Consider the following 21,117-nt stretch of genomic DNA (forward strand, 5'->3'; position numbering starts at 1 on the left):
GGAAACCACCCTGGTTCTAGAATATTCTGACGGCAAGAGAGAGGTAGGGGAAAGCCCCCGGGGGAAGGGATCTTTGTCTCCATCCAGGGCCTCCCTCTCCTGGCCGAGCTTGTGTGTCCAGGCTTCTGAGAGCAGCACAGGAGGCTGTCCCTCCAGGGTGGAGGTGACTGGGAGGGTGGCAGAGAGCTCTAGGAACGCAGAGCCTGGTGCGGTGTTTATGCTCCTGAGTAAAGGGTATTGGATTGCCCTTCTCTGAGAGGAGGCATGGCTTCCATTTTGGTGGTCCTGATGATCTTGTTGGGGGTCCGAAAAACCGAAACAACCCAGGCACTCACAAGAGCCCAGCAAAGCAAGATCTTCATTCTGATTAATCAGCAAAAACTAGCCAGTCAGGGACAGCAGCTCAGACTCCGGAGCTGACTGTGTCTTTGAATGTTCATCTTAGTATTTAAGCAGATGACAAAAATCTTACTGTACTCAGGCCACTACTGATCAATTACGGCCACAGAACAGACTTGGGATCTGAACTGTGACCCCCCCCCCCAAGAGAAATTGTATAGCATTTTTAAAGCTGTACAGCATTTGGCCCAGCATACCGGATGATAAGGGAACAAAGGATCCGGCAAGCTACACGTAGTAAATTTAAGTCACAACAGGCAAAAACATCTCCAGTTTGTGTGCCTCAGTTTAGATAATTGGCAACTTCTGTCATCACAGTCTTTGATGGTCAACAGACGAACATGAAACCCCCAGAAACGCAGCGTAGGTGCTGGTTCTGGAAACAAGAACTCAGTTTTGACCCTGCCAACAAGAAGGGGTTGTTCCTGCGATGGCGGGACTCAGGCAACCGTCTCCTAAACAGTCTTTGTTCTGGAAAAGTGAGGAGACACTGGTATTGCTGGCTGGTTTCTGGGGAGCAACGCAGGACAGATGAGTTGCTGTTCTCTGGGGGCAGAATTCTAAGAACACTAGGAAGGGTTGTGGGCCTGAGGTGATCTGCCTTCCTCTTTCTCCCTAGATGACTTCTCTGGCCTGGAGACTGACACGCCACCCCCCATAGAAGAGGACTACGTTGTCTATGATGACGGTACGGAGGTCACCCCCAAAGCACACACTTCACTTTCTGATCACAGGATCTCGTTTTAATTATAAGTGTTTGGTCACGATTGCATTTTTCCTCTGGTTCAGATTGTGACAGTGGTGATAACTGCCCCCTCTTTCGAGTCACTCTCAAATTCATATTTGATCTAAAGAAAATCAGTAAGCTTGAGGAGATGTACAGCCACAACCTAGACCTCCCCATCATCATCATCATCATCGGCAAAACCGTGCAGTTTAAATCAGCGAGGAGCCTCTTGGTAGTTAGGCTATGTTCTTTCTTGCTCTCCCCCCCCCCCCATTAAATTATATTAAATTATATAGCTACTGATACATGTGTGTTGGTTTCTTATCATGGAACCTTTCCAAATAGTTCAAGATTCCAAAATGGCTCTGACCTAGCTACAGCAGTCTCTTTAAAAACAGCAACTGCTCCTGGTCACCACCCTTAAGACCCGGGGTTGTCTCTTCTGTAATCACTTCTGCAGGTGAGCAGCTTCCCTTGGAGACTTGCTCACCTGGTGTGGACCTCTGCCAGCAGCCCAAGCTCAGGACCAGCTTCCTCTCATCTGCTGGTGTCCGGTGTCTGGAGCCACAACCCTTGAACACTGCTGCCTTTGATGCTTTCTTCGTTCGTTGTTCAATTAGACTCAGTGGCTTAACCCACTGCAGTGTTCAAATAGGGACTGATTTGAAAGAAAAACAGCAGGTGTTAGAAAGCAGGAAAGATTTCTCATCACCTTGGCAACACCCACTGTCTTTTTTTTTTTTTTTAACTGTCTTTGAGCAGTTGAAGGGGGGATCAGTTTTGTTTTGATAAAAGATTAGTTCCTTTTAGAGCACTAATCCCAGTCTCCTCTGTGAAATAGTCTGTACCTAGAATATTTTAAAGAGATTTATTCATTTTAAAATTCTGTGTGTATGTGTTATATCTGAGTGTGTGTATGAACACACCACATGTGTGCAATGCCCCTGGAGGCCAAAAGAGGGTGCTGGATCACCTGGACCTGGAGTTAGAGGCCCTCTGAGCTGCCCAGTGTGGGCGCTGGGAACTAAACCTGAGACCTCTGCAAGAGCCACAAGTGCTCTTAACTGTTAAGCCATCTCTCCAGCCCCAACTTTTAAAAAAATTTAAATTTATTTTCTGATGAGATTTTTAAAGATTTATTTATATTATACTTATCCATTCATTATTTATCTGTTCATATATGTATGTTGTGTGAGTTTATATGTACTACATGTGTGCAGGTGCCTCTGGAGGTCAGAGGGTGTCAGGTCCCCTAGACTGGAGGGGCAGAAGGTTGCGAGCCACCTGCTGTGGGTGCTGGGAACTGAATCCAGGTCCTCTGCCCGAGTTGTATTTGCTCTTAACCACTGAGCCATATCTCTGTGCCTGATGTCATCTTTTATGGCTTTAAAAAGAAAAAAAAAATCCAGGTGAGGACTAGCACTGGACACGAACACGGTCTGGAAAGTTCTGAAGGTCTCCCCTTTTCTGTTCCCAAAATGTCCTGTTTATGGTGTTATGTGTTTCTTTGTTCCCTCCCTCTCTCTCTCTCTCTCTCTCTCTCTCTCTCTCTCTCTCTCTCTCTCTCTCTCTCCCTCCCTCTCTCTCTCTCTCTCTAAATATGTAGCTGTGTAAAGCAGTTGTTCCAAAGTGTGTGTCTCTGTGTGTGTTGTGGTATGTGGTCTGGCTGTGTGTATGCCTGTGACATCTGTGTACTTGCATGTGGTATGTGTATATCTGTGTATGTGAATATGTGTGTGTTGTTGTTGCAGTGTCTATGTGTGTTGTGGTGGTGTCTATATATGTGTGTGGTATGGCTATATGTGTGGTGTGGTGTGTGATGTGTATATAAGTGTGTGTGTGTATTGGTGTATGGTATAGGGTTAGGTCTTGTTTGTGTGTGCAAGTGTGCATGTATTGTGTGTGTTTGTATCTGTGTGTGTATATAGTGTGATGTGTGATATGTATTTGTACATGTGTGTGATAGGTATGTGTGCGTATGTAGATTGTAGTACGGTGTGTGGTAGGGTCTGTGGTCTGTGGTGTGTGTGTGTGTGTGTGTGTGTGTGTGCGCGCAGTTGAATCCTAAGAATCCAGTGCCTCTCCTGGTAGTACACAATTACAAAGACTCCCTGTCTTTTCAGATTATGGATTTGAGACCACGAGGCCACTGACCAGCACAATGCCTTCGACAACTGCTGCCACACCGAAGGTCATCCCAGAACAAGGCACGGTCAGCTCCTTCCCAGAGGAGGAATTTGATCTGGCTGGGAAGAGACGATTTGTTGGTAAATGTCACTTCCTCAGCCCGAGAAACTGGTGTTAGCTTTGTCCCTTAAAGACAGTGTAACTCAGCGTAGCATGGCTAAGGCAGTGCATCTTAAGAAACTGCACACATGGCACGCCTTTAATCCCAGCACCCGGAGGCAGAGGCAGGCAGATCACTGTGAGTTCGAGGCCAGCCTGGTCTACAAAGTGAGTCCAGAACAGCCAAGACTACACAGAGAAACTCTCTTGAAAAAAACAAAAAGAAAAGAAAAGAAACCGCTTCCTTGGGGTGAAATTTCCATTTGGGGTAATTATTTAGTGAGTCCTTTTACTTAGATAGGTATTAATTTGCAACAGTCAGACGAAAGGAAGACTAGGGACTTCAGCAATGTGTACATAGGAGTGTGCCAGTACACATGCCCACACGTGTGCACCCAGAGGCCTTAGCCAGCCAGTGTCTTCTTCTATCTCTTGAACTTTGTTCCCTTGAGGTGGTATCTCTCACTGAATCAGAAGCTCCCTGTTTTCAGTTAGGCTGCCTGGCTGGGGAGATCGTAAGGTCTGTTGGTCTCCAGCCTCCAATACGTGGACTGCAGTACACAGCTATGCAGCTTTTCTTGTGGGTGCTGGGGATCCGAACTCAAGTCCTCATGCTTGTAGAGCTAATGTTCTTACCCACTGAGCCATCTTCCCAGGCCTGTGGCCAGTTTTTTTTTTAAAGACAAGTTTGATGGGTGGAGCTTAAATTGCTCATGAACAGTGCATCTTTGCGAATACCGTCGCTCGCCATGACAGTGTCGCAGAACCAAAGCTGTTTTTATTTTTTTATTTTTATTTTTTTGTTGTTGTTGTTTTGGTACGGCTTCTCCAACTCCACTAGCCTCAAAGAATTGGTATCTAGAAATTCGTCTCCCCACCCCCATCCCCACCCCATCTTCTTTCTCAGCAGTGAAAACAAGTTCAATAGAAAATTCCACGGATTTGACCTGTGTTCTCCTCCTCCTGTCCCAAGACATCTTTCCCCATACCCTTGATGAACTGCATTAGTGAGGCGGTAGATTGATATGTCACCAAGTGCAGACAAGCAGCGGCTTAAAATTAACATCATACTTTCTATTTCCAAAACAAATGGCTTTGCCAACGAGCAGAGAAGACGTCCTGCCAGCCAAGATGCAGTGACTGGGCGGCTCACCATACCAGTTAAAGAGCAAGGCCCTCCAGTGTTTGCCGTGGTGTTCAGCAGCCTGGGGGAGTCCACCAAACTCTCACATCCCTCCAGGCTGCTGCACAACAGAAAGGGAAAGAGGTGTGGGGCCCTTGGTGCCAGTGCTGCTGCCGTTCATGTCATAATGATACCATTCAGTTGGTTTCACTAGCCCTTCCACAGACTGCTTCTAAAGCCTTTAGAGCTCTCTAGCCATTTCAGTTGAGAGGACTTGAGGGGCTTGGGTGTGTAAAGCCTTAATTTCAATTCCTTGGTGTTCCTAACTTCTTTTAGAATGGAATGCGATCAAAGGAGCTGCAGGCTGGGAGCGGAGAGCCTACACATTCTAACTGTAACCGGGAACCAGACCAGGACTCGCATATTTCCAGCCTCTTGTAGCCACTGAAATCACGTGGCCAGGGGTGCAGTGGGGGGGGGGGGGGGTGGACGGGCAGGGAGGAAGGGCTTCTACATGAAAATGAATGTAAGAAACTGAGCAACACTGTTGCAGAGGGCCGCTTGACTTCAGGTCCAAACTTCAGAGAGGATTGTGAGGTTGACAAAGCTCTTCAGGAGGTCACTTATGGGAAAAGCTTGAGGCTGCTGTCTGTTTCTCTGACCTCAAGCTGGCTGAGGGGATGAAATGTGATGCAGGGATGCCAGCTAACTGACTCACAGTTTTCCAAATCTGAGGGCATAGGAATGGAAGAATGCTGGAGATTTGTATTACATCAAACTGTAGTCAGAGGGCCTTTCTAAATCCCTTTGAGGGTTATAGTCATCAACGCTGATGGGGCAACGAGACCTTTTGCAACCATCAGATTGGAAACTATATGCACCTGGATCCATTAGTGTGTGGCAGGGATGTGTTCTTCCCCTTTGCTTATGTATGTGTGTGTCATGTGCACGTGTGTACGTATGCATACTTTCATGTGTGTGGGCACATGTGTGTAGAGGCCAGACACTGGTGTTGGGTGTCTGTCTTGCTCACTCTTCTCTTTATTTGCTAAGGCAGGGTCATCTGTTGAGCCCCGAGCTTGCCAGTTATTTTAGTCTAGCCGGGTAGCTTACCACAAGAATCCAACCAAGTATAGGGATTGTGGGTGGTGGCCATGCCTGCTCCACTGTTACATGGGTGATGGGGTTGAAATTAGGTCCTTACTCTGGTGTAGCGTGTACTTTATCCCATGATCTATCTCCTCAGCCTCGGTGATGAGCTCTTGCATCAGCATCAGGCATCTCTGGAGTCTTGGCAGGAAGAGGCTACATCGTGGGTCTGATCCCAAGGAGCACATGCTATGACTCTGCTTCCAAAACAGAAAAAAAAAAAAAAATAGTCCAACTGGGCATCTCTGTTTTCCAGCGCCTTACGTGACATACCTCAGTAAAGACCCATTGGCACCGTGCTCCCTGACTGACGCTCTGGATCACTTCCAAGTGGAAAGCCTGGATGAACTCATTCCAAACGACCTGACGAAGAATGACCTGCCGCCTCAGCACGTTCCCCGAAACATCACTGTGGTTGCCATGGAAGGCTGCCACTCTTTTGTCATTGTGGACTGGAATAAAGCCATCCCCGGAGATGTGGTAACAGGTGGGTCCTAGGTAATGCTGAGAGTTCCCATGGGTCTGTGAGAGGGTAAACAGGTGGATCCACAAGCAACAGGAAAGACGGATAAGGGGGACATCTTTTTCTGTGGCATGGGGATCATTGGTAACTTCAGGAGCCTTATGGGTAGTTAAAGAACACTGGATGGGAGTCAGAGTCTTGAATTATGATCCGAGATGGGTTTGTATGACCTTGAGCTAATAATGCATCACCTTGCTGGGACTTGTTTCCTCGTGTGAAAAATAAATATCATTAAATCCTCAATCTACTATTTCACCTTGCAAACATCCAGGCAACTGCTTGTCAGATGAGTCCTGTGGGAGAGGATGGTGAAAATGTTTCTATTGAATTGTTAACTATGTCTCTAAGGGGATAAACATCACCTGCTCTCTCACAAGTCTTTTCTCATCCCACACTTGTTATCTAAACAAAAAACATGTTTCTCTCTCCTTCAAATGTGACTTTATGAATGGCCTCCACCCCCCCCCAGTGTGTGTGTGATGCTTATGTGAGGTGTGTGTGTACATGTGTGAGGTGTGTGTGTACATGTGTGAGGTGTGTGTGTACATGTGTGAGGTGTGTGTGTATATGTGTGTAGGTTCATGTCTCCATGCACACAGGAAAGCCAGAGGAGGACAGCAAATGTCCTGCTCTATCACTTATTCCCTTGACACAAGAACCGAACATGAAGCTAGGTTGGGGGCCAGAAATTCCAGCAGCCTTCTTTGTCTGTGTCCCCGCCCCAGCAATAGGGTTATAGGAAGGCCTGCACTTGGCTCTTTGCGTATGTCTGAGAAATTGCCGTCAGGTACTTGTGCAACAAGTGCTCTTACCCGCTGAGCCATCACCCCATTGCTGTAATTGACAAGTTTTAAAGGCAAAAAGGTGAGCACAGAGGACAAAGTATAGCACACATCTCATTTTAAGCTGTTTGGTTTCAGATCCGTCATGTAACTGCTGCCCTTTAACAACTAAGTCAAGGACAGCAACTGCCAGTCATAGGTGACGCTTGATAAATGCGCGAGGGTCACTGTGAGCCTTTCAGTCACATCTGCATGTCTGGGAGTCACCAGCCAATATTCCTCACGTAAAGGACAACTGTGTATCTTTCTTTTAAGTTTGTTTGTTTGTGTTTTGAGACACGGTTTCTCTGTGTGGTAGCCTTGGCTGTCCTGAACTCCCTTTGTAGACCAGGCGGGCCTCAAAATCTCAGAGATCCGCCTGCCTCTCGAGTTCTGGGATTAAAGGCATTTGCCACCATGCCTACAACTCTATATCTTTACCAGGAAATGTGGGCGTTGTCTATTTTTTAAATTCGTATTTATGTATTCATTGTACAAAGTGATGGGTTTCAAACTCACAATTTCATTCCAATGTATTGTGCACTTTGACCATACTCACCCCACACCCTTCTCCCTTTCCATCTTCTGCTTTCATGTCATATATATGATCTATCTACCTATCATCTATCTATCATCATTTATCTATCACATATCAGTCATCTATCTATTGTCTGTCTATCATCTATCTGCCACCTACCTATATTCCACATATGCTAGGAAAACAGAACATTTGTCTGAGTCTGGCTCATTAAATATGTTTGTTTTCCTCCTACTTCTTTCTTCTCCATGAAGTCAAGATTAGACGCAGATAGCCCTGATGAGCCAAGTGAGGCCAGGGATGAGGGTGGTAGAGAAAGAAGGGAGCGAGCAGAACACCAGAAGTTCACTGAGTGTGCTGTCCCCACCTGGATTCACCAGAAGATACTGACGTGAGCCACCCCATCTCACAGCGGAGCTTGCTCTCCGTGGGGTTCTCTGGAGCTGTACCTCATGGGGCTGTCCGCATACACCGCCCCTCCCGATCACTGCTCTTCCTGATTTGGTTTTTCCTTAGTTAGCTTCAGCTGTCATCTTGACACGGCCCAGAATTATCTGAGGGAGTCTTAACTGGTGCATTGCTGCTATCTGATTGGCCCATAGAGTCAGCCCATAGAATCAGGCTTTCCTGATTACTAATTGATGTGGAGGAGCCCAGTCTACTGTGAGTGGTACAGTTCCTATCAGGAAGTGAGAGGAGCAAGCCAGGAAGCAGCATTCTTCTATGGTTTCTGCTTCAAGTTCCTGCGTGGGTTTCTTCCCTGGCTTCCTTTAATGATGGACTGTGACCAGAAGTGTAAGATGAAGCAAGTCCTTTCCTCTCCTAAGCTGCTTTTGGTCCCAGTGTTTACTGAAGCAACCAAAAAGCAGACTAGGTCAGGTTCCTTGATGCTCACCAGGTTCTTCCCTTTCCTGTTTCCAGGATACTTGGTCTACAGCGCCTCTTATGAGGACTTCATCAGGAATAAATGGTCAACTCAGACGTCGTCAGTGACCCATTTGCCCATTGAGAACCTGAAGCCAAACACAAGGTATGACATGGCGGTCACTTACAAACAAAGAGCCAGACCTGTGAGCTGTGAGTCAGAACAAAGGATTGAGTGAAGGCTTCCCACCTTCCCACCATTTCCTTAAACTCTTGGTTTAGTTCATGGGATACAATGAAGGCTTACAATGCACCATGTCTCTTGCTTAAGAAAAGCTACTGCGTGAATTGCAGTTGTTACTTGACAATCATGCTTGTTCCTTCTTTTCCTAAGCAGTACCTTCCGTTAAGGGCAGGAAGGTTTTTCTACCTGTTGGAAGAGGGTTGGTTAGTTTTAGTCACTAATGTAGTGACATTCAATAGTACAATCTTGCTATGTGACATACATGGGACAGTATATAAGACAAACATATGCACTGACACTTAACCTTTGGGATGCAGATGTTTGGAGCATTCTAGAAAGGTGTGTTGCATGCATTTGTAAAGGTTATGATTGTAACCTTTACATGAAGAATGGATGGCTGAGAGAGAGAGCCCTGTTCCGGAAGCCTGAGTTTATGGCACTTAGTGAGAAATTGGCCACATGGGTTCACATGAGAGTGTCTGGCTGTGCATTCTTCAGTTCGACTACCTGGTTTGGGAGGTATGACTCTCACTGGATGAACATGGGTAAGGCACTGAGTGGCCAGGCATTGGTGTGCTGGTAAACGACTGGGCAGCTGGGCGTGGGATACAGGTGGGAGAACCCCTGGTTTGTAGCATATTAAATGCCTGTGCTTCAGGTGCTTTCCCTATAGCTGGTTTCACAATGTCAATGGGCCTGTAGGCTCCACGAATAGCTCAGAACTGCCTCCTGAGGTTGTCCAGGTAGCCATATCACCATGCTTCTGTAAGGAGCCAGCGGCTCTTGCGGTGAAGAGCTTAAAGAGGCTTCCCCAGGCCGGGGAGCACAGAAAAGGCTGGAACAAATGACTCAGTAAACAGATGTGCTAGAAGGCACAAAAATCTGGCCAGAGCCAGGCTACCAGGAGACTTCCCCAAAGCTGGGAGTACTCCCTGTGACATTTTAATGTGCCATTTAAGGCTCACTGGAACCAAGCTTCCGTAAACTGTTATGAATTGCAGGATTTGGCAAAGGAAAAGAAGCAATAAATCAGGGACTGGGGAAAGTTCCTTTCTAATAGCTATGAAAGCTGAATAGAGGAAACAAAAGCAGCAGAATCAGAAGAAACAACATCTTTCTGCACCACGTGCAGCAATTACTTCCACAGCGCAGCCCCCAAATGTACCAAAAAGCAGGACGATGCCTTCCGGTGGGCTCATCACATAACCACGAGCAACAAAAGTTGAATCTTAGTCTCCTGACCTCTCCCTGCCCCGCCCGTCTGTGCCCAGTGTTTCCACAACTGCTGCTGCCATATTGGATTTCTGCCCTTTTGACTCTTAGGCGGTGGTGGTTAAAGGTGGATGTGTACTTGTTCTACAACGAAGGCTCTGGGTCCAGACTTCATTCAGGCAATTCTTCCCGTGTATTTTGGGCCAGGGTTTAGGGCATGGAGGTGAGCTGGATGCAGCCCTCATAAAGTGTACAGTGCTGATGTGGTGAGGGAGGCAGGTGTCTAAAAGGGAAAGCAATGCAGATGTAGACTGCATGAGGAAGTTTGGGGAGAGAACAAAATGGGGTGAGTCTTGTCATTACAAGCCTGGGCTGCTCAGGTTAGACTCTGAGAAAGTTAGGAGCAAGGCATACGGAGCAGTCAAACCAGAGGACAGGTAGGCAAGGTCGGGGCATGGGGGTTGAGGCAAAATTGCTCCAGGAGGAGGAAGCCCCAAAGCTTGAAATGTTCTGGAAAGATGGAAAGACTCAGAAGAGAAGGAGAACAAGGGTGAGGAGGCGCTGCCCCCTGCTCCATCCGCTGCCCCCTGCTCCATCTGCTGCCCCCTGCTCCATCTGCCCCTGCATCCAGACTCTTGTGCCTCCTCCTGTCAAACATAGGCTTTTGGCTCTTTGGGTGGAGTATGCAGAAAGGAGGTAGCATGGGGGCTTCTCTGGTCAGATTTCCCCAGGACCCATGGGAACAGCAGCTACAAACAGCCAGAAAAATATGGATGCAATGAGCAGAAACCCTTCATTTATTTTTCACTTCTTGACTATTGAGAGACTTCCTGAGCTGCTGTGAATGTTCAAGTACCCGCCGTGCCTCTCTGGGGGTCTTTGAGGAGAGAAAAGAAATTGCTCTGCTTAAAAGAGGTCCCAGAGTCTAAATCTTGGTGGCTTATGTCACATGTCCTGTGTTTTTCTTTTTAACTAAAACAAGCATATTCTACTTTATTCACTAAACAAAGGCCCCACCATCACTCCTTAGGGGTCTGCATATTTTAAAATCTAATTTTACAGTAAAAGGTTGAGATTGGAGTCTCAGGCCCATTCCACCAGGAACGTGGGGAACTACGTAGCACGTGTGTCCTGTGTGCTCTGAATCTTTACATGGCTTCTCTTTAAAAAAAAAAAAAAAAAAGAGTTTGCAAAATTCAGCTAGAATCATTGGTGTGCATCAACCCCCCTGTCAGAACTGCCTGTGGGATTTTTGCCTTAAATTACTTCACAGCCATTAAGTGAGAGTATGAATAATCCAGAGATACACGCTGCTGGGCCAGCTCAGATTTGGAAATGCATTAATTGTGCATATCCTTTTGTTTGTTTAAAGTAATTGAAATGAAAAGGATCAGTAGTCATATTATGTGGATGATTTCAGATTTTACCAAGTGGCTTTTTTCTTCTTTATGTGTTAAAGACCCCACGAGGATGCCTCCTGCATGCAGTGAGGCCAGGCCAGAGGTAGCCTAGCTGAGGTCATTACCTGTGGCTTGTGGCCACCGTCCGAATGTGAACAGCCCCTCTTTAAAACCTATTAGTACTTTTAAGCAGTACTTGCATCTATAGTTGACTCAAGCAGATGAAGAATTTTGAAGTAGTTAAGCAAGGCAGCCCTTCTGGCCAAAAGCTAGAGGAAGACGCTATTTTTAAGGTTCAGAGAGTCACTGTTCATGGGTTCTGGAAGGGCCTTGTGATACATGGAGCCTCAGGATGAGGAGGTCACAAGATTTAACAACAGTGGTCCCAACTGATGGGCTGGTCCTAGTTCTTCTCCGAGCATCAGTGCTGACAAAATAAAATGCTTGGAGACTCCATTTTCTTCTTGATGAAAGAGTGACTCAAACACCATGCTTTCCAGAACATTCTCTGTTTCCTGGACACAGTATGGCCCTGCAGCAAAGCCCCTCTCCTCAGGTCCACCCCCCCCATACTTCCTCTTGCTGGACATGCTTTTCTTTCCTGGAGGTGTCACAGCTCAGGGCATGGCTATCTTGTGAGGAGTTCCACTGAAAAAGTTAGTCTCCAGCCGTCCTCTCCTGCCAGTCACAAGCCACATTTTTATTGAATCCACCACGGAGTCCAATATGTTGACTAAGTTAGCATTTGAGTTCTACTGTGTGATTTGTTGTCCCAGCTCTTCTCTCCTGGAACTTATACTGGCATCTGAGTCTTAAGCAGGTTTTTAAAGGATGGGCTGGGAGGGTCACCCAGTGCCTGCCTGGATGCCCCAGGAGAAGCACTCTGAGCAGCTGTCAGCCTCTTGTTTCTACTCCATTCCCATCAGTCATGTGCCTGTGCTGTATTGATTACACCATTTCAGGAAATCGTCAAAAAAGAGGAAAATTCAGGAAAAACATGTTAGCCAGCTCCCTCCCTCTCCTCCTCTCCCCGCCCCACCCTGCCCCCCCTTGTGTGTTTGTAAAAAGATAAACACAACTCCAAGCTTACTATAGAAACATGCTTGTATGGTTGTGAATCTATGAATCTGTCTTATGACTCAGAGGTCAAATCAATGCCTCTTTTAAACGATGTTTTCTTTCCTCTTCAGATATTACTTCAAAGTGCAAGCCAAGAACCCTCATGGCTATGGGCCAGTCAGCTCTTCCGTCTCATTTGTTACAGAATCAGGTACCAGCACATTCATCTTTGTTTTGCCTTTTTGAAAGAAATGAAATAAAGATCATAATGACAGCTACTGGCAAAGTGGGGATTAAGGCCAAAAAAAAAAAAAAAAAAAAAAAAAGAGTCTTTTCTGTTCAGGATTCTCCTTATAAAACCAACCCTCTCCCCACCCCTGCTAGGTCAGGCAGTAACTGAAGTCAAATTCTAATGAAAAGAAAAACAAACTTTATTTTCAATCCAAAAACAGGGTTGATTTGTTAGCGTAAGGTAGTTTCAAAGCTTTCTTTGTTTCTTGTTGGTTGGATGGTTGGTTTTTGTTTTACTGAGGTAAGAGTAGCCCAGCGTGGCCGCAGGTGATGAATGCTGGGATTATAGGCATGAGTAACCGTGCCTGATCTTAATTTTAAAGTTTAAAAGCAACATTTTTTATTCCAAAACATCTACTTTACATGATCTGGGAGGCGGATGCTTCTCCAGGTAGCCAAGTCTCCATCTATGGTTTCTTTTATGAAGAAGCAGAGATGCCTGCACTAAGTACTTCAAGATTAACGTCCTCTGCAGCAGTCTCAGCCTTCCTAACCATGCTTGGGGCCCTTTATACAGCTCCTCATGCTGTGGTGACCCCAGCCGTAACATTCCGTTTGTCTCCACTTTATAACTGCAACCTTGCTACTACTATGAATTGTCATGCAAATACATGTGTTTTCCCACGGTCTTGGGTGGCCCCTGTGAGAGGGTCATTTCCTTCCTGCTCTGGAGTTTTCCAGAACACCGTTAGCTTTTCCTCTTAAACTGACATCACACAGAGCAGATAATGCCAGAATGAGCTATCTATACAAAGCACAAGAGATTCAGGGTGATAGACTATCCTAAATGCAGAGGGAAAGCTCCATGGTTTTATATATGTTAAAATTTAATAGGTTGTGCACCCTGAAAAAGCAGCTTTCTGAGCTGAGAAAGCTCAATGGCCATGCTTGCCTAGCACGAACTGAAGCCCTGTGACTATTCCCCAGTGCTGCAAAAATTAAGATACGGAGAAGATGAGTGGCAGAGAGGAAAAAGTGTTGGGTATTTAGTCCACGAGCAGCATTTATGAAAGTCAGTGTGTTGGCGAAATAGCTCAGTGGGCAGAGAGCTGGCCCAGCATAGCGGAGGGCCTGGTTTTGAGCCCCAACACCACCTGGAAAATATTTTTCTGAAGCAAAATTTCTTTTAAAAACAAGTGTCATATCCTCTGAAGTGATTTTTGCAGTTAAAGTATAAATATTTTTAAAATATGAAACACCATAGACTTTGAGCCATATTTAGCCCTGGCAGCTGTCCAGACAGTGTGTCCGTCACCTCCAGCAGCTGCCTCCTGCCGTCCTACACCCCTCTGCTTTCTCCCACCAAGTTCTCATCTAGGATTTGACATAAGTGCCCTAGAGTGTATACTCCTTTGGCTGGCTTCTCTCCAAATAATCAGATTTTGTTTTTGTTTTGTTGAGGCAGGGCTTCTCTGTGTAGCCTCGGCTATCCTGAAACCCACTTTGTAGACCTGGCTGGCCTCGAACTCACAGCGATCTGCCTGCCTCTGCCTCTCTGAGTGCTGGGGTTACAGGTGTGTGCCACCAAAGCCTGGCTCCTTCGTTTCTCTTTAATCTCTGGTCTGTATTTCCTTGTACAGCTATGCCACAATCTGCTCACGCAACTGTAATTTTTTCTACTGTCTGGTAATTACAAAGATGGCGTAAGTTTCTTTATGCAGATGTTTGGATTTGCATTTTAACTTCTCTTGGGTGAACACTAAAGAATGAGAAAATGTGTGATATTGTGCCAAGCAGTTTAAGACTTCATCAGACTTTCCCAAATAGGAAATTTAAAAACAAGAGCATTGGTTTTTAAATAAAGTTTTTACATGATTTATTTTATTTTGAATGTGCATATGTGTGAGAGAGAATGAAAATATGTGTATGTGCCTGCCACTGTGTGTGTGTGAGTGTGTATGCCACAATGTGAATGTGAGAGTATGTGTGTGCCATGTGTGTGTGCATGTGAGAGAGTATCTCTATGGATGTGGGTGTATGTGCATACCACAACGTGAGTGTGAGAGAGAATGTGTGTGCGCACGCACATATGCCACAGTGTGCATGTGGAGGTCAGAGGTCAGCTGTCAGAAGCTGGTTCTCTGCTTTTACCACACAGATCCGAGGGGCAAAACACAGGTTCTCACTCACTGAGCCATCTCACCAGCCTAAGTATTGAATTGCTTTTGTAGCACACAATTTCAAAACATCACTCCCAGAAACTAACAGTTTCTGTGTCAACAATGACAAAGTTGACCAGAGAGTATTTCCAAAAGAAAATGCTCACAGAGTGAAGCTTATGGAATGCTTTGATATCTGATAAATAAACCTTATTTTTTTTCTCTATTCCAGTTTGGTTAGCTCTTTTAATTACAGTCAGAATTTCAGCATTCAACTGCAATGTATCTTACAAACTCAATGATTTCTTTTTCATCCACAGACAATCCTCTGCTTGTTGTGAGGCCACCAGGTGAGTTTCTCATGCTGAGGGTTCTGACTCTGGCTGTGAACGTGAATGAGATGGGAATGTGAGGTCTGTGATAACCATGACAACTCACAAATAGAGATGGCGGCACACTTTACATATGTATTTCCTTCTGACAACTTTGATTCACCCACCCTCCATTCTCTTTTGTGGAAGGGAATGACTTGAAAATGCTTTAATAGGATGACAGATGTTGGCCTCCTTGAGATAGTATGCTGAGAAGAGCTAATACCTATAAAATAGGTACTTTGTTTACACGGTCCCCATGAGCATTTTAAAGTGAAGATGTCAAAATGCAGCAAGTGTACAAAGACATTTTACCTCCTGCTTCCCCCACCCCCAATCAACTGAGCAAGCTCTTTGCTTCAAGTTCAAGACAGGAATTAGGATTGACCAAAAGAGCAGGCTGGGTGACTTGAAGCACTGTGACACTGTGTCCCAGGGGTCAAAGATACCAATACAGCTGCTGCTCCTTGAGGCTTCCATGGCTCATGAGCTTTAAGAATCCCTTGCTAAAATGGCAAGATCTTAAATCCTCTAAAGTAAAAAGCACCCAGCCTTTCAGATATGGTAGTTAGCTTTTAGTTGCCATGACAAAAGTCTGAGGAAACCAAGAGAGGATGGTTTAGTTTATGGATCTGGAGGTTTAAGAGCGTGGTCACGAGGCTCCCTTGATCCTGGGTCTGAGGTAAGGTGTAACATTATGGGTGAATGACATGAGGAGCAAAGCTGTTCTTCATGACAGGCAGGCAGATGCAAGGGAGGAGGGGAGACCTCTTCAAAGCCATTCTCCAGTTATCTGTTTCTTTCATGAGGCCCCTCCTTCATCCAGGGATGAGGTTATCATTGGGTTAACCCATGATGGGGTTCAGCCCATCCTGATTCATTACTCTCTCCACAGCCTATCAGAAGCAGACCGAGCTTTTAAGGGACACTTTCAGATCCAACCCATAGTGCCCCAGTTGTATTCTAGTATTAGAAGGGGGGAGCGGGATACAAAATGCATGCGCATTTGCTCAGGGAAGCCCAGTGAGGGAGGAAGACCCTGTGGACATGTCCCGTTTCCTGATAGAGTGTGTGTTCTGTGTTGTCAAGGTGGCGAACCCATCTGGATCCCATTTGCTTTCAAGCATGACCCTGGCCACACCGACTGCCACGGTCGGCAGTACGTGAAGCGGACGTGGTACAAAAAATTCGTGGGGGTCGTTCTTTGTAATTCACTAAGGTATAAGATCTACCTCAGTGACAACCTCAAAGGTAGGTCTTAGACGTGGGTTGCTGCGGTAAACTTCTGCCTGAGGCAGTTGCCTCGGGACGTGTCTACTAAGGCCTGGAGCCGTGTGGGTTTTAACACAGACCAGTTTTGTAGACTGCTCCAGGATTACTAGATATGTAATATGTATCTCCTGCATTTTAAGGATGAAATCCAGGATCCGCTGACCTGAACAGTTATTTTTTTTTTCTTGCTTAAAAAAGGATTTGTCAAAGCCAAGTCTTCCCTCACACTCTCCCCCAACTCTGGAGATTTACCTGCCTCACCTCATCATTAGATAGTCTTAGTCTCTCTCTCCCTCCCCCCTTCCCTCTCCCTCTCTTCCTCCCTCCCTCCTTCTCCTTCTCTTCCTCTCTCCTTCCTTCCCTCCCTCCTCCTCCCTCCCTCCCTCTCTCCATCTTCATGTCTTTCCACCTAACTCTTCCTGTTTCCTCCACCCATTTTCTCTCCCTTCAAAATCTCTAGGAGAGATTGCACAATTATCTTTAGGACCCCAGTGTAGGAAACACAGCGCTGTCTATCTGCCAGTTGAGCTTCAGCACCACGGACAGCTCCACGTGCCTGCTGCTATGTGTGGAAATGGGTTCTTTTATTTATACAGACCTGCCTGACTTCTAATCTTTTCTCTGTTGTGTTTTTCCTCATCCTCTCTCGAAAGCTGAGGATTAAAAGGTCCACCATTTACACATCAGAGCTGCCTGTGTTGCCCAAAGTCCCGCTACTAAACATACGTTAGGGCATGGAAACTAACGGAACACATGATTTAAGTAATGCTTCCATTTTAAACAGTCTCCAAAGCTTGTTCTAGATCGTAAGCCAGCCTTACAGTGCCACCCTTTTGTAGTCACTGACCTGTGATACCTCCTCATGCAGACACATTCTACAGCATTGGAGACAGCTGGGGAAGGGGCGAAGACCATTGTCAGTTTGTGGATTCACACCTGGATGGGAGAACAGGCCCTCAGTCTTACATAGAAGCCCTCCCCACCATTCAAGGTAAGAAGGACAAAGCTGCTATTTTATACTGGGGGTGAATGGGAGAAAAAAAATGCTATAATGAGAAAATGTATGGTTGTTCTGCCTTTGCCTTATAGGTTAGATATCAATGTTGAAAGGACTTTGGATCAGATAGGGTGGAAAAATAAGAAATCAAGGAATTAAAGTACTTCCACCACTTGTTGGCCTTGGGGTGTGTCTTGGGAAACTGGAAATACAAGGGGGATATAAGACCTGGCCCCTACTCTCAGAAACAAGCTCTGTCGCCAGAAAGAGAAAACAACTGTGTGAAAGGTCAATAACATGGAGCTATGACATGTAAATAACAACAGGTCATACACACCACGTGGCTGTCCTCTTGTCAAGGAATTGGGTTCACTGTGACCATATGAATTCAAGGGGAGCAGACACTCAAGGCTGTTAAGGAAGGTTGTCGGGACAGGCATTATGAGTTGAGTCTTACGATGTGGATGAACATGAACAGCGCACAGCGGAATCCTTCCAGGGGGCCCAGCTTGACCAAAGGGTAAACATGAAACTCACCAGGAGAGGCTTCAGGGCCAGGGCACCAGCTCTTTGATGATAACATGAGGCAGGAACAGAGCAGCTGTGGTGTGTCACTGATGATCCCAGAATTCCATGCAAACCAACAGCAGCTGAAAAGCAGTGTGGGGATGAAAGGGCTCATTAGGCTTATGCTTCCTCACCATGGACTATCATCGAGAAAAACCACAGCAGGAGCTTAAGGAGGGTGGGAACCTGGAGGCAGGAACCAGGAGGCGCAAATGGAAACAGTGGCCGCTGTGGAGTTCTGCTTATTGCTCAGTTTGCTTTATTCTATACCCAGGACCACCTTCTCAGGGTAGCACCCCCTACAATGAGCTGGGCCCTCACACATCAATCATTAATAAAGAAAATGCCCACAGGCTTACACCTACAGTCTGATGGAGGCATTTTCTCAATTGAAGTTTCCTCCTCTCAGATGACCCTGGCTGGTCTCAAGATGACAGAAACCTAACACAACCACTTACCGATTTTCAAAGAATTAAAATAACATAGGCAGCAAGATAAGCATATGTAGAGCCTTTCATCTAGAATAAAGAACCGATGGTATTTATCTGTCTATTTAGATTTATTATAGAGGACTGCTTCCCATGGCTGTAGAATCTGGGGAGGTGGGGAGTTCAAACCCTCAATGGATGAAGCAAAATTTAAGCCACAGGGAAGATTTTTGTGTGGTGCTTCTCATCTGACAAGTTACAGCCGGAAATGTGTGGAAGTAGGCTGCAGGGTGAGAGGTTTCCTGTCAGTGACTTTGACCCATCTTCTTTCCTTCTCTTTCCCACTGCCTTCCCAGGCTACTATCGCCAGTACCGCCAGGAGCCTGTCAGCTTTGGCCACATTGGTTTTGGAACCCCCTACTACTATGTGGGCTGGTACGAGTGTGGCGTTTCCATCCCAGGAAAGTGGTGACCACAGGACCGGCCTGCTGCGAGTTCCCCATCCCAGCCTGTTTGACTACCTTGCACTAGGGACTGTGGGCAAAAGAGAGACGGTGTTCCAAGCCCGCTGCCCCAGCGGATCAGGAGGCCACAGGGTGGACGCAGGGCATCTGGTCCTCTTCAGTCAGAAATTGGCCACATTTCTTGGTCTGGACTATAAGTGCAATTCAGTTTTGCTGGAACTTCACTTCTCTGTGTGTTGTTTATCCGTAATCACACATTCCAGAGACGGCAACCCTGGAGCACATCCAGTGTGATTTCCAGACTCTTCCGGCACAAAATTTGGACTCTGCGGGATCTCTGGGGAGCAGCACTGGTGTGTTGTGCTTGCTTCACAGAATGCTTTCTGCTCTTCTCATCTTCAAATCAGCTGAGTTTCAGCTTCACCCCTCTTTGTGTGAAGTAGAATTGAATCACCAAAAGTACCAGAGAAAACATACTCTGAGATTTATCCTGAAGACTTAGCCACCCCTGGGTTAAGTGCCTCAAATCTTATTTGTAAATTCTCAATTTTGATATGTGTGTGTGTGTGTATATATGCATATACATATCTACACCCATCAAGAATATTGATTAAACCTGCTAAATGTGTATTTGTTCTTTAGATGAAGTGTGTCTAAGACTTTGTGCACAAAGGTTCTGTTTGTTAATATCTTTCTCAGATGACCAGGGGATAGTTCTCTGCAGAATAGAGCTTCAGTTATAAAGGGTAGGCTGCTGGCCTCAGGCCATGATGAACACACTGGTGAGTAACAGCATTACCAGCAAATCAAATGCTTTCCTCCAGGCTTCTCTCTCATGGAGATGACTTCATTACCTTTGTTGAAGCATGGAGAGAGTCAGACAGACAGACAGATAGATGGGGGGTGGGGAGAGAAGTGGGGGGATTGTATACATGCTTGTGTGTGTGTGGGCATGTAGACATATCTGCAGAGGTAGAGAGCAGCTCCTCCCGGACCTATCCCCCTTAAACAAGAGCTTGAGACAAGGTCTCTCACTGAGATCTGGGGTCTGCAGATCAGTCCAGGCTGGCTGGCCAGTGACCCCAGGGGTCTTTGTGTCTCTGCCTCCCCCTTCCCCCCCCCCCCCGCCCGGTGCTGGGATTGCAAGGATGTTCCACCCGCCTCAGCCTCTTGTGTGAGTTCTGGGTACCAAAGTCAGGTCCCATGCCTCTACAGCAAGTGCTTTCCGCACTGAGTTCTCACCAGCCTCTGTATCTAACATGCTTCCAGATGAATGGATATTTTAGGTTCAAAGTGATTTTGAAGTCATGTCTTTATGTTTTCACTTTTCCTTTCTTCCCTGTCTCAACATCTTGAAATAGAAGCATCTTCCTCCCTGACTATAACACAAGAGGGACCCTGTGTTTCCACTGTTATAAAGGGTCTGTCCTCCTATCTGGCCCTGACAGCCCTGTGAATGGCGGGCTTGTCTTCTTGCATGCAAGTGTCAGTATCAGAGGCGCTGAGATACAGATGATGTGGTCTGAGGGCCATTCCTGACACAAACCACCAAAGGGCGGAGCTCGGTGTAGGAGTGTAGGGCTGGTGGTTTTCAGTCCCGCATTGTGCTGAGGTGAAACTTTGTGCGTCTGGAAGTTCTGAAGGTAAAACTTTACAAGGGCACAGCTGTCTTTGTACAACTTTAAGACCAGTCTGTGACATCAGGTACCTTTCTCACATCCCACCATGACCTCTGCACGGGGGCAACAGCAAAAAACACAAACCAAACCAAACCAGCCCAGGAAAGTGCTAGAACTCCTCAAAGCAGCCTGTAGCCAGTAGGATGCATGTTGATAAGGAGGTATAAATGCCCTCCAAATTGTGCAGTTGCATATAACATGAAAGTTTTGGGATATTTTGTAGGTCTGGTGTATAGTTCTCAAAGTGTAAACTTTGTGGACGACAGAATCGCACCATAATGCCAAAAGGCTGTACACACCTGCTTTAGAGAGACAAATTGTTTGTCCAATTTTTAGTTTGCAAACTAGGTAGGACTCTTTGAGTAGTTTTGGAAGGCTGTCCCACATAAAAAGGAGACTGTTGGAGAAGATGCCTTGGTTTCCACACAAGTCAGCATCCACATGTACTTTACAACACCAGACCGAGGTAACCCAGAAGACATCTTCAGAGAGCATATAATCTGCAGTGCTGTCTCCATGGAGGAGCTGGCATGCTCCTCTGTTCTCACTAGAAGGCGTGATGCTGAGAACCAGACAGGGACTGAGAGCCTCTGTGTGTGGTATC

The 21,117-nt window shown here is 46.2% G+C and overlaps 1 protein-coding gene across 1 annotated transcript in view; it reads left to right on the plus strand.

Moving 5' to 3' along the window:
• Nucleotides 1-19,313, plus strand: part of Fndc1 (fibronectin type III domain containing 1) — an 82,376-nt gene extending 63,063 nt beyond the window's left edge. Inside the window, exons 15-23 of the mRNA XM_051164091.1 lie at nucleotides 1,019-1,087; nucleotides 3,250-3,393; nucleotides 5,941-6,171; nucleotides 8,488-8,596; nucleotides 12,477-12,556; nucleotides 15,056-15,085; nucleotides 16,196-16,357; nucleotides 17,247-17,369; nucleotides 18,727-19,313. Of these exons, the coding sequence (XP_051020048.1) occupies nucleotides 1,019-1,087; nucleotides 3,250-3,393; nucleotides 5,941-6,171; nucleotides 8,488-8,596; nucleotides 12,477-12,556; nucleotides 15,056-15,085; nucleotides 16,196-16,357; nucleotides 17,247-17,369; nucleotides 18,727-18,842 (1,064 nt within the window). The 3' untranslated portion in view covers nucleotides 18,843-19,313. The remainder of the gene's footprint in view (nucleotides 1-1,018; nucleotides 1,088-3,249; nucleotides 3,394-5,940; nucleotides 6,172-8,487; nucleotides 8,597-12,476; nucleotides 12,557-15,055; nucleotides 15,086-16,195; nucleotides 16,358-17,246; nucleotides 17,370-18,726) is intronic.
• The last annotated feature ends 1,804 nt before the right edge of the window (nucleotides 19,314-21,117 follow it).

This window comes from Acomys russatus, chromosome 21 (assembly GCF_903995435.1).
Source record: "Acomys russatus chromosome 21, mAcoRus1.1, whole genome shotgun sequence".
Taxonomy (NCBI): domain Eukaryota; kingdom Metazoa; phylum Chordata; class Mammalia; order Rodentia; family Muridae; genus Acomys; species Acomys russatus.